Source organism: Entelurus aequoreus, linkage group LG15 (genome assembly GCF_033978785.1).
Source record: "Entelurus aequoreus isolate RoL-2023_Sb linkage group LG15, RoL_Eaeq_v1.1, whole genome shotgun sequence".
NCBI lineage: Eukaryota > Metazoa > Chordata > Actinopteri > Syngnathiformes > Syngnathidae > Entelurus > Entelurus aequoreus.
The window spans coordinates 33475928-33491276 of NC_084745.1; the positions used below are offsets into that span (position 1 = coordinate 33475928).

The following is a 15349-nucleotide window of genomic DNA, read 5'->3' on the forward strand; positions in this document are numbered from 1 at the left end:
TGCTTAATCGAATTTAAAGCATCGACAGAAAACGCATCGCCCGTTTTACTGGTAGCGCGCTTGATGGATAGATTAGTGATGTCTTTGAGTTCATTCCGCGCGAAACAGACGCAAGTCCTCGCAGCACAACTTGGCAGACGCCGCGACTGTAAGTACTTTGTAAACAATACGACTTCATTATTCGGATGATTTTGAGGCTGTCGATTCGTGTCCACGCTGCGGAGTGCGATGCATGTTTTGCTGCCGTGCTAACGGATACTTTTGCCGAACGACGTGTTAGCTAGCTAGCACGACGTACAATTGAACGCAACTCTACGTGCAAAATATGTTACATAATAAATGAGATTGATACGGCAACGCGCATTATTCACTCCATTAATCGGACATGGAAAGCCTCAAGCATGCGTTTATGAGTGGAACACTCTGCAAGCTAGCATCACATTACCACTTGTTAAATTAGATTAGTTTATATCAAAGGGGACAATGCAATTTCATAAAACACATGACTACACATGGTTAAAAAAGCCAGAATTAGTTTTCATCTGTAGTCCCCTGGCCATGATGTACAAAAGGCAGTAAAACTACAATTTAAAAGAGAGAGAGAAAAATAAAAAAAGCATACAATATGATTTTTTTTTAAATACAACATTACAACATAACATTTATCTTAGCATCAAAACAGGCTCATCTTTTAGTACTCGCAGCTGTAGGCGTTGATAAGCCACATTTTAAAAAATTTGTGTGAAGGCCTTGTAAGTTGTGACCACACATTTGCACTCCTTACTGACCTCCTGCACAGAGGAATATAACAGTCACCTCTGACAGAGCCTCGAGTGACACTCTCACGGCTGTTTCTTTGGCTGATGAACTCTGCCAGAGGATCGAGCCAATTCATGCAGTACTTTATAGGTCAGTTTTAAGTCTGCAAATGTGTGAAGACTGTCCCAGTTTAAAATACTGTATTTTTTAAATTGGCACAGTGATGATAGTGCCTAGATTTTTTAAATCCATAACCTTAATTGCTTGACAAGATTTCCAATGTTTGTTTTTTTTTAACTCTGACCAGCCTGAGACCAGCTGGTAAGGCAATAGTTGAAGTGGCTGAAAATCATCAAATGCAAATACAATTTTGCAGCTTCAGTTGACATTTCATTTCAAATTGCACGAAAATTTGCGAGATTAAACTTGATTATTTTACACAATTTGCCAATATGGGCTTTAAAGGAAAGCTCTGAATCTATTATTAACCCAAGATATTTATATTGGCTGACAATTTGTATTCTTTCTCCATTAATATGTATGTCGGGGTCAGATTATCCTTTTTTTGTTTTAGTTACATACATGCCTTCAGTTTTAGAAACGTTTGCACTCCTGCAACCAAGTTGTAACATAGGACATTGTTTTAGTGAGTTTAGCAGCAACAATGTATTTGGTGTGACCATGAAGGAAGAAAACCGTGTCGTCTGCATACATTAAGCATTCAGCTTCAGGACAAACAGTGGGCAAATCATTAATATAGAGGCTAAATAAAAAGGGGCCTAGTATTGACCCCTGAGGGACTCCGGAGGTTAGCCTAAGAGAGTCAGATCTGCAGTTGTTAACTGATACAGATTGTGTTCGATCATGCAGATACAATTCAATCCAGCTCACAGCATTTTGAGAGAAGTTACATTTTGAGAGGTTGGTAAGAAGAACAGAATGATTTACTGTATCAAATGCTTTCCCGAGGTCCAAAAACAGTAGTAGTAGTAGTAGTAGTAGTAGTAGTAGTGTTGACAGTACTGTTAAAAATGGCAGCAACCATATAATTCATTCATTGTGTTTTATAGAGTTTTCCATTGGTCCACTATGGGAATTCACGGACTTGCCAAGGTGATAGCAGACCAGGCTCCTGGTGCCATAAAAGAGCAAGATATCAAAAACTACTTTGGTAAACCTATTAAGCATCATTGATATACTGTAATCATAAGGACGCACATTAAGACGATGCATTAAGAAGCGTCATTGTTTTCTTCCAGGCAGGAAAATTGCTATTGATGCCTCCATGTGCATCTACCAGTTCCTGATTGCTGTGCGACAGGATGGAAACGCGCTGCAGAACGAGGATGGCGAGACTACTAGGTATGGCCTCCAATAACAACAACTCCTACATTTCTCACTTTTGTGTGTGTGTGTGTGTGTGCTGCAACTTGCAGCCACCTCATGGGAATGTTCTACCGGACGATCCGCATGCTGGAACACGGAATTAAGCCTGTTTACGTGTTTGACGGTAAACCTCCCCAGCTCAAGTCCGGAGAGGTTAGTGGGCGGCGCCATTGTTTTTTGTTATGACCAGGAACCAGAAAAGACACCCAAAGTAATCATAACGTTATTCAATGCTAAAAAGGATTTAACTTTTTTTTGGCCTCAGCTGGAGAAGAGAGGGGAGAGGAGAGCCGAAGCTGAGAAGATGCTCGCACAAGCCCAGGAAATGGGTACATTCATACAAATTCATATTTTCACATAAATATTGACACATTGTATCCCGCATATGTCGCCAACCGGTCCACAGTGTTATTGTTAATACCTACATGCACCATCGACCGCTTTCCTCGACATTAAGTAAATGATTGGGTACCAGTCAAACTATAACCTGCTAGCCAAGAATGTACAGCAATTCATCTCAAAAAAAGATAATCTAATTTAAGACATTTGTACGCACTTTCAACACTTACGACCTTTAGCATATCAGTATGTGAAATTAAATTATGAAATGGAATAAGCCAAAAAAAAGTCAAACAAAGTAATAATATTATCTACTTTAGTAAACTGTTCAAACTCAAAGTGTTCAAAAAGTACAAAGAAGAACAATCCTGATAAAAATATTGCACCTTATTAAAAATGGGATAATCTTATTCAGCTCATAATGTGAACCATAAATTACTTAACTATTTATTTATGACAACTTAATTTATTGGTATTTGATAATTATTTACTTATTCATTGTATGTTTATTTACTGATTTATTTATTTATTCATTGTTGTGTTACATAATGAGTAATAAAAAATGTGATACAAAAAGGGGTAAGATTAAATACGCTCTGCTTCCTGTTACTCCTTTTTGGTCATGCTGTTTTAAGAAACTGTAAATATGTGGTGTATCATATTATAATTGTATGTATGTTTGGAATAAACACACTATAACCATAACATTTGAAAACCAGAGCGCTCATTTCTGTGAGAAGTGTTCCGTTCTAATACTATCATCTAATCCTGGGCTAATTATCAATAAGAATGAAAAAAGATGATTGCAAAGCCAAATGTCCAGTTGTGGGAAATATTTTGGCTTCAAACCAAAAGAGCTGCATGAACACGGACGAACAAGCAAATTTGTTGGAAAGTAATGGCAACAAAAAAACAGAACAGAACACTTGAACCAGTTTTTCCAACTAGTGGGGAGGAATTCACTTCAAGATGGTACATTTTTGTTGAGAGATTGAGAGTCCATTTTATGTTTACAAAAAATACCAATGAGAAGTAAATGTATATTGCATTTAAAAAGGTTATTTGCATTATTATGTGTGATGATCACATTAATGTTTTAATTGGCATTAAAATAATGCTGACAATATTTTTTATTGGTAATAATTTGTGGGACAATATATCTTCCAGCAAAATTTATTCGCCCAGGTGTATTGTTAACTTTGCTTTTTTTTACTAAGCATTAAAATGTGCAGTGACTTCCTGTTCAGTGCAAAATAAGTGACAAAATTAAAGCATGGCAGTACACCCATTGATTTTTTTTTTTTTGCCGAAATAAAGATTTGTGCATGTAAGAAATGTTCCCTCTAAGGTGTGCGCCTGTGCAATTGCGCACTGCTCAAGCGTCCTATGCGCACGGCAAATCTATGCCACGCACAAAATCAAATAAAAAAATAAGCGCATAACAATTTTCGACACGACACGGACACGGCCGAGAAAACCGTTTTCGTCATCATTGTTCAAATATTGTAATGTCTGTCGAGACGCTTTGAGGACATGAATTCCATCGATCACTTTACTGAGTAAAACTCTTTATTGTCGGCCATAAACACATCACCGAAACATTAGTAAAAAAAATTTTATCTAGCAAAACTGGTCATTTTCTGCCGTACAAACCAGACCAAAAGCAACTTTGTTATATCAACAGCAGCCGCTCGCTCTTTCTCACTTGCGCCAACACATGCACATATGGCACTTAGCCAGTGATGCGTTTACGGCCACACAAAAAGTCGGACAACTCTAACACCACACATAAAGTGTAATTCCAAGTCGTTACACTATGATTTACCAATCAATTGTGTGCTTATTCTAGTGTCATTTTTTAGGAATCTTAATTTATAAATATTAATCATGAAATGCTGTTAGTATATTAAATAAATACTAATACAAATATATTTTTTACAAACAGGAAGTTGCAGGAATGTACACATGATCCCCTGCTTACATCTCATTGTGCAACATGTGAAGGTTTTAATGGGAACTAAATGCAATGTCTGAAAGGGGTACAAATTATTTCCAAAGCAGGACCTCCACCCAGACAAACAATACAAGTACACAGTTCATGAAAAACAATATTTTTTGTTATTGTCATTGTAAGTGGGCCTAAACACTTATATTAGAAAATAACCTCATGGAAATGACTGGTCATTTGATTATAATAATAAGAGAATGTTGTCTCTCTATCTGTGTTGGCCCTGCGATGAGGTGGGGACTTGTCCAGGGTGTACCCCGCCTTCCGCCCGAATGCAGCTGAGATAGGCTCCAGCACCCCCCGCGACCCCGAAAGGGTCAATCGGTAGAAAATGGATGGATGGATGGAGATTTAACTTATTTAGTCAGGTTTGGGACAGGTGTGCTGCTGGTGTAGCCACAGTGTACACGTCTGATGTTGCTCACATGGGCTCCACTGAATGCTCAGGGAGTTTTTGCGTTTGCTCACACACATTAAAAATTAGAGGGAACATTGCATGTAAGAAATGTTTATTAAGGTTCTAGTCAACATTTGATATGTACAATGAAAAATGTTGTAATGAGGCAGGATAAGCATCTACGAAACAACTATTTCTTAAAATGATTATTTATGTATTTAATATTTGTTTACGTATGGTATATTTATTTATTTGTTATGTATGTTACAAACAGAGAACAAATAAATGGGATAAAACTGCTATGATATGAAAAGGGCTAGGGTTAAATAAGCACTGCTTCTTCCTGCTCATTTTCGGACGTGCTGTAATGAAACAACTGGGAATATGTGACGCATTACATTGTAATTGTATTGTATGCATGTTCGAAATAAACTGAACTGAATTGAACAGTAAGACCCGCTCCTCGTTTCAAAGTAGCTCACCAACTCTTCTCCTTCTTGGTCTAACTCTAATTAGCAGGCCACCGCCCTCTGTAAGACAAACCCTTGAATCACAGCTCAGAACCACACACACATAACTCCATTTCAGAAAAGTCACAATAAAAACATGCACAAATGGAGGAAAAGCATGTCAACACACTGAACATAAGCTAATTCCGCTGTATTCCTCTTTAAGAGTAACAATGTGTTCTTGCCCTGATGTAGTTAGAGGATGTTGTTGTGGTTTGTGCAGCCTTTTGAGACATTTGAGATTAAGGGCTGTATAAATAAACATTGATTGAATCTTGTGTTGATAGGAGAACAAGAGAACATTGACAAACTCACAAAGCGTCTGGTCAAAGTCACCAAGCATCACAACGACGAATGCAAGAAGCTGCTGACCCTGATGGGAGTGCCATACGTTGAGGTTGGCTTTGCTTTATCAACGTTCACATTTTTCCTTTAAGACACCAGAGCTGTCTTAGGGCCTGATTTACTAAGATCCAAATACCACGCTCTAACCAGCGTGTGCAAAAAATAAGATGGCATGCACTATGAGTGGGCGTGTTGTGTGTGATCTACTAAGACTGTGTGTGCTATTAAAAAATGGTGCAGAGAGCCTCATTTAAATGAGGATTTTGCGTGCATACAAGGCTTTTACCACAGAGACACTTGATCATTTTCTTCGCATTCATGTCATCATGCTTATTCTGCGTACACTTAACAGACGCAATCCACTTTGCACACATTTAGTAGATCAGCTTTGCGTGTGCTATCATGTTTGCACATGTTTTTAGTACACGCAAACCTTTAGTAAATCAGAATTTTTGTGTGGCTATCATTGTTGGCACTCTGTTCTTAAAAACAGCATCCTGGTCCAGGTCCTGTTATATAGATGGTCTTTGGCAAGAAACTTTGCAGTAGGTCTTTACAGAGAGCGTCTTGAGCTGGAGTGCCTAAACGTTTTGCCTCCAAGAGTCAATGCGAAAATGTGCCATTGATCGGTGGACCAAACACAGCAATGTATACCATACACCGCCACGAGTGAAGAATTTAGCCTCATACCGCCATATATAAATTTAAGGCAGTAGAGGTTGTCAGGTTCAGTAGATGGCAGCTAGATAGCCTGTAAAACAATCTATAGATTTTACGGTAAAAACTGACAGCTCAGTCAGTCACCAGAACTTTAGTTTTTAAAATGACTGTAAAGTGAAAAAAACAGTGCCACTGTTTTTACCACAGAATAATGGCGACCGAGCTGCTACTTTTTTACCTTTAAAATCTACGTTCCTTGTTGTTTGAATATTTCACTGTAAATTTCGCCGAGTGAACTGCCAAGTTTTTACCGTAAAATCTACTGACTTTTTCACAGTGTAGGCTTGAAGACATACCAACAATGATTGTGCAGTTTGAAAGAGGTCAGTATGAATATGTATGACATTTGGTGGCCACCCTTTTGCGGTCCAAACAAAATGACACAACAGGCCAAATTTGGTTTAAGAATAAATGATCTAAAGCAAGGGTTTCAAACGTACGGCCCGCGGGCCGAATCAGGCCCACAAACTGGGCCCTCGAGATGAGTTTGCTATGAGCTGAATTTTTTTAATGAAAGAAACTGCTGTTCTAAATGTGTCCACTGGATTTCACAATAGCAAATCTGTTAGGAAAGCAAACAAGAGGTACACAGTAAAACGTGGCAGCGGTTCCTCCCCCTCGACCTAAATAAAACGTAAAACATGCCGTTTTACGTCTTCTGCTTTGAACACATCGTTCTTTGGCACCCTCATTGCCCCAAAATGTCTTTGTCAAAAAATGAGAAAAGTGACCGCACAATGTAACTAAACCCCCTTGAATAGTTTTTTATGGTTAGTTGAGTTAGCACAGGATTAATAAGTGGACATGAAAAATGAGGTATTTGATACCTAGAAGAGTTTTTATCTATCTATTATCTATTTTGTATTTTGCTCAATCCCAGGAAGGACTGTGCCTTAAAATTTAATGGCTAAATTCATTCTGTTTTTAAAACTGCACCATTTTTCCCCTCAGATTTTTCAATTAACTTGAAGGGTTTTGTCAAGAGCATTATTTGGGATATGTACATTTTCAGAATGTGCTTGTTCTATTTTTGGCCAAAGTAAAAAAAATAAAAAATCTGAAGTTGTCTTTTTTTTAAGTTATTATGCCATTATTTTGCCAGTTTGGGAATAGATTTTTGTCCTCATCCCTGATCTAGAAGATCTTTGGGCCCTCGGCTAAAGTACAACCTTATGTTTGCAGGCCCCGTGCGAGGCCGAGGCCAGCTGTGCCGCTCTGGTCAAAGCGGGCAAGGTCTTTGCCACGGCGACGGAGGACATGGACTGCCTGACTTTCGGAACAAACGTTCTGCTGAGACACCTCACTGCCAGCGAAGCCAAGTAATGTCGTTACACGCATCCTCTTTAGGCACATTCTGGTGGTGGAATCTTTCAAAACATGATTGTACTTACATTGTAATGCTAGTATAGTAAATGTGCTATTTTGGATGAAGAATACACAAGTGCTCTGAATATTTAGCACATACATTTGTAGGATTTGTAGCGGTACACACACAAATGGAAAAAGTAGGGGGGTCTATATCGTAAATGATCAAGTTTTTTTTAACTATTCAAAATAATGCCAATGGTACCTCGGTTTTTGTACAACCCATTTTTGGGGGATTGGGTAAACATTTTTGCCTAAAGTTTACAAAGTTTTTTGTGTATCGTCTCAGTTGACGTAAGGCCAAACATTGTGTGTGACAAACTAGTCCATGTGATCACGTATCATTACGGGGAAGCAAGTTACCGGAAAAAAAATCCCACGTGTCGGTTCCTCAATCTCGGTGCTTTGTTTGAGTACGACCACAAAATATGGGACCAAAGAAAATTGCGAGTGACAGCACTTGAAGCAAAGTACAAAGGTGGCTATCTCCCCACCCCTTCTCCTCTTCGCCAACAAAAGTTTTCAGTAAAGGTCAAACTGATTAGTACGTCATTTATATCTAGAGTGGAACCTCGATTGACATACTTAATTGGTTCTTAAACAGGGTTCATAAATAAAAAGTTTGTATATTTCTCCATAAAAAACAATGTAAACCTGAGTATTGGTACCAGCCATGACAAAATCCCATATTTTTGAAAAAGTTTATACATTTTGATCACAATATAAAGCACAATATCAAACCAATATAACAAGGGGGTGATTCATCACTATTCTATTTATTAACAAAGCCAAAACAACAATGGGCGGAACTGTCCTCATTGTAGCCGCCCTGCCGAGACACACACACACAGAGTCACTAGCCCTGTGTACCACTCAGTTTAAAATTACCAATTAACAGCCACGTCAATACAATGATAAGCATAAAACCTTATTTAATCTTCTTCGTGTGCGGCAGAGGGGAGAGATAAGAAGAAATGTTGACAATGTTTCAAACCACACATTGTTTGTCCATTACTTTATTTGAACTCATATTGAGCTAGCAAAACTAGAAAAAAAAATGCTTTAAAAAGGTTAAAAATGCTTTAAAAGCACACAAATGTGTATGAAACAACAGCACTGCTGTACTGAGCACCAGAGATTGATAAACCCGCCCGCAATGCATGTGCTGCAGGGCACAAAATGGGTGGATGAAACGTTGATACTCTGAGACAAGGTTTGTATACCCAAACATATTTTTATCTGGTCTAGTTCGTAAATCAAAAAGTTCATACAATGAGTTCAATTTTTTTTGCATATGAAATGAATTATTCTCGATTTTTTGCGGGAAAATTGATCTGATCTTCTTAGTCGGATTACTAACAAAAAACGAGGTATCACCAAACTCTAGGCCAGTGTTTTATAACCATAGGGGCCACATTGTTGGGCCGTGAGTGCTACCTAGAGGGCTGGCAAAAAAATATGTTTCTCAGCTGTGGTCCATATGAGCTGCAGCGGTTCTTTGTTGTAAAACACTTTTCCACCAATTGTGGCAGTAATGACAATATCAAACTAGACAAAGTCTGGACCTTGTCAGAGAAGTTTAACTAAAGTGGTGAGGCTGTATTTTCTTTTGCATGCTAATTTTATTGACAGTCTTAGAAACATTCATTAATTATTTAGTTTATTTTAGCACAACATAATTGTACATTTATTTTTCATCAGTTATTTATAAGTCCCTTTTTATGCAGTATATTTGTTTAGTACTTATTCTTCACATAAACCTATGGTTAAATAAATAATAATCTTTGTGATGAACACATGGTTTCATATCATTTGAGAATGTTGTAAACTGTAAGTAGGTTAACTATAACTGTTGAGTGCGATTAGCATTAGGTTACTAAGTCAGTGTTAAAGGCCTACTGAAATGAAATTTTCTTATTTAAACGGGGATAGCAGGTCCATTCTATGTGTCATACTTGATCATTTCGCGATATTGCCATATTTTTGCTGAAAGGATTTAGTAGAGAACATCGACGATAAAGTGCGCAACTTTTGGTCGCTGATAAAAAAGCTTTGCCTGTACCGGAAGTAGCAGACGATATGCGCGTGACGTCACAGGTTGTGGAGCGCCTCACATCTGCACATTGTTTACAATCATGGCCAGCAGCAGCGAGAGCGATTCGGACCGAGAAAACGACGATTACCCCATTAATTTGAGCGAGGATGAAAGATTTGTGGATGAGGAAAGTGAGAGTGAAGGATTAGAGGGCAGTGGAAGCGATTCAGATAGGGAAGATGCTGTGAGAGGCGGGTGGGACCTGATATTCAGCTGGGAATGACTAAAACAGTAAATAAACACAAGACATATATATACTCTATTAGCCACAACACAACCAGGCTTATATTTAACATGCCACAAATTAATCCGCATAACAAACACCTCCCCCCTCCCGTCCATATAACCCACCAATACAAATCAAACCCCCGCACAACACACTCAATCCCACAGCCCAAAGTACCGTTCACCTCCGTAAAGTTCATACAGCACATATATTTCCCCAAAGTTACGTACGTGACATGCACATAGCGGCACGCACGGACGGGCAAGCGATCAAATGTTTGGAAGCCAAAGCTGTACTCACGGTAGCGCGTCTGCTATCCAACTCAAAGTCCTCCTGGTTGTGTTGCTGCAGCCAGCCGCTAATACACCGATCCCACCTACAGCTTTCTTCTTTGCTGTCTTCATTGTTCATTAAACAAATTGCAAAAGATTCACCAACACAGATGTCCAGAATACTGTGGAATTTTGCGATGAAAACGGACGACTTAATAGCTGGCCACAATGGTGTCCCAATATGTCCGCACAACCCGTGACGTCACGCGCAAACGTCATCATACCGAGACGTTTTCAGCAGAATATTTCGCGGGAAATTTAAAATTGCACTTTACTAATCTAACCCGGCCGTATTGGCATGTGTTGCAATGTTAAGATTTCATCATTGATATATAAACTATCAGACTGCGTGGTCGGTAGTAGTGGGTTTCAGTAGGCTATTAATATTTGAGTGGGCCCCTCCGTAGTGGAAAAGTTGGGCACTGAGGTTAAAAACCCCTGATGTAGACAAGGTGTAAAAGGTTAATTGTGGTGTTTATAAAGGATTTAATTGAATATTAATGCAGTGGAAGTACAGTAGTAACCCGAATATAAGACAACCCCTCTTTTTTAAAGTCAAGCTTTAAGAAAAAAACAAATACAATTTTGTATTTATCTATTAGCATGCATGACAGTTCTTGAGACTCAGCTGTCTTATATTCAGGTAAACAGCAATTCAATATTGTATTTAATGCAATGAAAATAATGAAATGTTCATAGGAAGCTTCCAGTCCAAGAGTTTCACTTCACTCGCATCCTGCAGGACATCAACTTGACCAACGAACAGGTAAAGTCTTTTGGCTTATATCCGAATTTCCCACTATGAGACCTTCTTCATACCTTGTTGTTTCCCTTCAAGTTTATCGACCTGTGTATCCTTCTGGGCTGCGACTACTGCGGCACCATCAAGGGGATCGGCCCCAAGCGAGCCATCGACCTGATCAAGCAGCACGGCAGCATCGAGGAGATCTTGGATAACATCGACTCCAATGTAAGCCCGCTGAATCTGGACCAAAAAAGATAGTTTGTGTCTGATGCGTTCTTCCGCCTGCACGTAGAAGCACCCGGCTCCGGAGGACTGGCTGTTCAAGGAGGCCAGGGAGCTGTTCTTGAAGCCAGACGTGGTGGATTGTTCTACAGTGGAGCTGAAGTGGAACGAGCCGGACGAGGACGGGCTGGTGCGGTTCATGTGTGAGGAGAAACAATTCAGGTACGACACAAACGTCCTACGTCATCTTACTGTCGGATCCTCGTCCTGATGAAATAATCGCGCTTTCCTGCAGCGAGGACAGGATCCGCAACGGGTGTAAGAAGATCGTGAAAAGTCGTCAGGGGAGCACGCAGGGACGACTGGACTCGTTCTTCTCCGTCACCGGGTCTCTGTCATCCAAGCGGAAGGTAAAGTACATCCAGCAGAATAGTGCGGCTCCTGAAACCTCTAAGATCCAAAAGTTTGAAATGTAATTTCCCCAATCATAAAACTCCAACTGTACAGTCTAATATTTAAATAATTGTCATCTCCCTTGTAGGAACCTGAGGTGAAAGGATCGGCTAAAAAGAAAATGAAGACCGGAGGAGCAGGGGGCAAATTTAAAAAAGGCAAATGAAATATAACAAATGTTGATGTTTATCGGCCCAAAATGACAACGCTTGACTTTTTTCTTTTTAGCTCATGTTTAAAGGGTGATGTAAATCTGTTTTGGAATAAAAGTATTAAAGGAGTTTTGTATCATTTCATTCAAATTATTAGATTTAGGTGCTTCTTGTGTTGCTATTTTGACAAATACAGCAATGTAAGTTATAGACAAAGTCCTATATTTATTTTAAACAAAGAGCGTTAGTCAACTAAAATATGTTCTCTGCTACCAACAAGTAAGACAGGGTAGTGTTTTGAATACATGATCAAATATGAATTCAATTACAATACTTGTGGGTTTGGTCAATTTTGTCTTATTTGAAAATATGTACAAATCACATGACTAAACTTATAGTCGTCAAAGCTTGTTATGATTTGAATACTTATTCCAAAAACCTAAAACTGAAGCGACGTAGTTGATACCTGTTAAATGCATTATATGAAAAAATGGTAGTTATGTGGAAAGATTGTATTAGACATTGTTTTGGAATAAACTAATGTCCAGAGACAATTAAGATCTTTTGAAGTAACTATTTGAGTACTCAAATAACATCAGATTACAAAGGAGAAGGTCAACGCTGCTACAAAAAGAAACAAGAGTGGGAGGCAAAGAACTCTTCCAGAACCTAATAGATTTTGGTTAGTGGGGTCGGAGCTACAGCGTCTCACCCTGGGAGGAGTAGGAAGATGAGCAGAGCACACTTTATCTGATTGTAATATTAGCACAAAACCAGAAATGTTTTGATTAAGCATCGCACAAGCAGTCACAATCCCAAAAGAAACCCGTTTGAAGAGTAACCTTTGACAAAGGACAAATGCAACATAAATTGGTGAGCTCCAAACTTGACAGCAATCTTTGTCCTATTCACAGAGAAGGTGGGCGTTTGGAGACATCCCCAGCAAACCCCAAGAATGCATAAAGGGTCATAAAAGTGTCTTATTTTATGAGAAAAAAAACAGACAAATGCTGTGAAGCCAAAGCCGCACACAAACTCTTAAATTGTGGTTTTAGACAAGAGAGTACTAAAGTATTGATGTTGCCATTACATTGTACATATCAGCTGTTTGCCGTTGTGGGGTTAAATTGTCATACAGTACTTTGAATTTTCGGAATTATTAATCATACACAAGGTCAGATTATTGTATAAACTCTAGCATTATTAACTGCTTTGAAAGCTGCGGTGTTGATTGCTTTTGTACTTGTTTTTTTACTCCAAAAAGTAGGAGTGCATGTAAACAAAATTATTACACAAATAATTATTGGGTTGATATGAAGAATTATGACATCATAAATCTAAATGTTCAAAATAAACTTTGCTCAAAAAACGCTCCAATGAGGCAAGATTACCCACAGGTTAGGGTGACCAAATCAAGCGCTCCTTTTCTCCTACCTGGACCAGCTGTCACCAACTTCCCTTGAGCTCACTAGTGTCAACTAACTTTGCGTCAATCAGGTAGGGCTTCTCCACTGTTTTACAGGAAGATATATTTCACTCGCTGTTTGCGCCAAATGTTCTGCAAACATTCTGCGAGGAGGGGAAAAAAACGATTACCGGTAAGCTTCAACACATCAAACCTCGTCAGCCGCCAGCATCGCTTAGACAGTGTTTTGAAAGCCTCTGAAGATGCTGTGAAAGAAGCTGCTCCAAAGCCAGCTGCAAATAAATATTTCCTAAAGACTGGAAAAATGTCATTTGTTGCCTGTCCCCGCTCCCTAAAATTAAACTTTGCCATGAAATATAATTTAAATATATTTGGATTCATGTTATGTTAATTTATCATTACTATTAATGTCATAGTTGTATATTTGTTTTACATGTTTGTGTTACTCCTTATCTCGAATATGGTTTATTTTCTCAAATGAAAATTAACTTTTGTTGTGGGTCTGGGTTTTCCCCAAGTCCTGTTACCCTAACACACGTGTTCCGCCACTTTATTTTAAGAGCAGGCCACTTCATTTATTTTCACTTTATTTTATGTGGCCTGCCTTGTTTTGTAATGTGGTCAGCCACATAATTTATGTGGCCTACCATATTTTTTATGCGGCCTGCCACATCATTTATGTGGTCCGACACTTTATTTTGTGTGGCGAGTCTTATTAAATGTGACCTGCCACTTCATTTAACATAGTCTTCCACAATATTTAATGTGCCCTGCTACATCATTTATGTGGTCCGACAAATTATTTTATGTGATCCACCACATTATTTTACAGCCAGGCCACTTCATTTATGTGGTCTGTCACATTAATTTATGAACAGGCGAGCCTTGTTATTAAACATAGTCTGTCACATCATTTAACATAGTCTGTCACAATACTTGATATGGCCTGCCACATAATTTATGTACTCCGCCACTTTATTTAAATTGGCCTGCTAAATCGTTTAAACTTTAATATGAATTAATTACATTTCATTTAATTATTTCTGGGTTGTCAAAATAAATACGTCGTCACCTTGACTTACGATTTCAATGCAAGTTATCCTTTAAAAATAGATGCCCAAGCAAATTATGTAACAGGGCTATTATAGGTTTGTATTCCTATACGTATATTCACCTTTACAAACGGCCCTCTGAGGGACACCATGATTGCGATGTGGCCCTCAACTAAAATAAGTTTGACGCCTCTGCCCTAACACAATATTCTACAAGACGTTGGATCATTCATATCCTCTGCCGGTTATGAAAGGTTCAGTCATTCAATATATTATATTTCACTGCAGCTGGGTTGGTTAAAATCTCAGCACAGTCATGTCGCCTATATATTTTGTCAATCTTTATTTAAAAAAAACATAATTTCTTGTTGAATCACTGTTGAGTGTCAACATGCTATTAGCAAAAACTGCTATATTTCATGTAATTCTATGCTAAAAACTCACTCCTGTTACTTTCGGTCCTGTTTCTAAAATGTGTCATCTTCAGCTTGGGAGCCTTTCACAAAAAAGTGTTTGAGAGGGGCCAATGAATATTTGAAGTACAATACAGGCCAGAAGCACACTTTTATACCACCAAAAAGGGTACAGGGTGATATTAAGGAAACGTTTGTACCATTTAAATTTTTTTAAATGTGTTATGCTAATGCACTATATATATTATAAGTGATTTAAATAGGGCATATTAATAGTGGTATATGTATAGTTAAGGCATTTAGAGCCATCATTGATGTTTTTGTAATATATGGAAAGTTTCAACAAGCCAATACACAAAAAAAAACCCTATTAAGAACCCTGCACATACAGCAACAGTATCATGT

The 15349-nt window shown here is 38.5% G+C and overlaps 1 protein-coding gene across 1 annotated transcript; it reads left to right on the top strand.

The window, feature by feature from the left end:
* Positions 1-7: 7 nt before the first annotated feature.
* fen1 (flap structure-specific endonuclease 1) lies at positions 8-12182 on the top strand. Its single transcript, XM_062021239.1, has 12 exons — positions 8-148; positions 1830-1930; positions 2019-2121; positions 2196-2298; positions 2411-2474; positions 5686-5795; positions 7646-7782; positions 11181-11247; positions 11320-11451; positions 11519-11670; positions 11744-11858; positions 11990-12182. Exons 2-12 carry the CDS (start codon positions 1849-1851, stop codon positions 12065-12067), a joined length of 1143 nt encoding a protein of 380 aa, XP_061877223.1. The 5' UTR covers positions 8-148; positions 1830-1848; the 3' UTR covers positions 12068-12182.
* Positions 12183-15349: the final 3167 nt, after the last annotated feature.

Coding starts and splice junctions, on each gene's coding strand:
- fen1 (XM_062021239.1), top strand. CDS start 1,849: ATGGGAATTCACGGACTTGCCAAGGTGATAGCAGACCAGGCTCCTGGT. Junction 2,475..5,685: donor CGCACAAGCCCAGGAAATGG/GTACATTCATAC, acceptor TTGTGTTGATAG/GAGAACAAGAGAACATTGAC. Junction 7,783..11,180: donor CTCACTGCCAGCGAAGCCAA/GTAATGTCGTTA, acceptor AAATGTTCATAG/GAAGCTTCCAGTCCAAGAGT.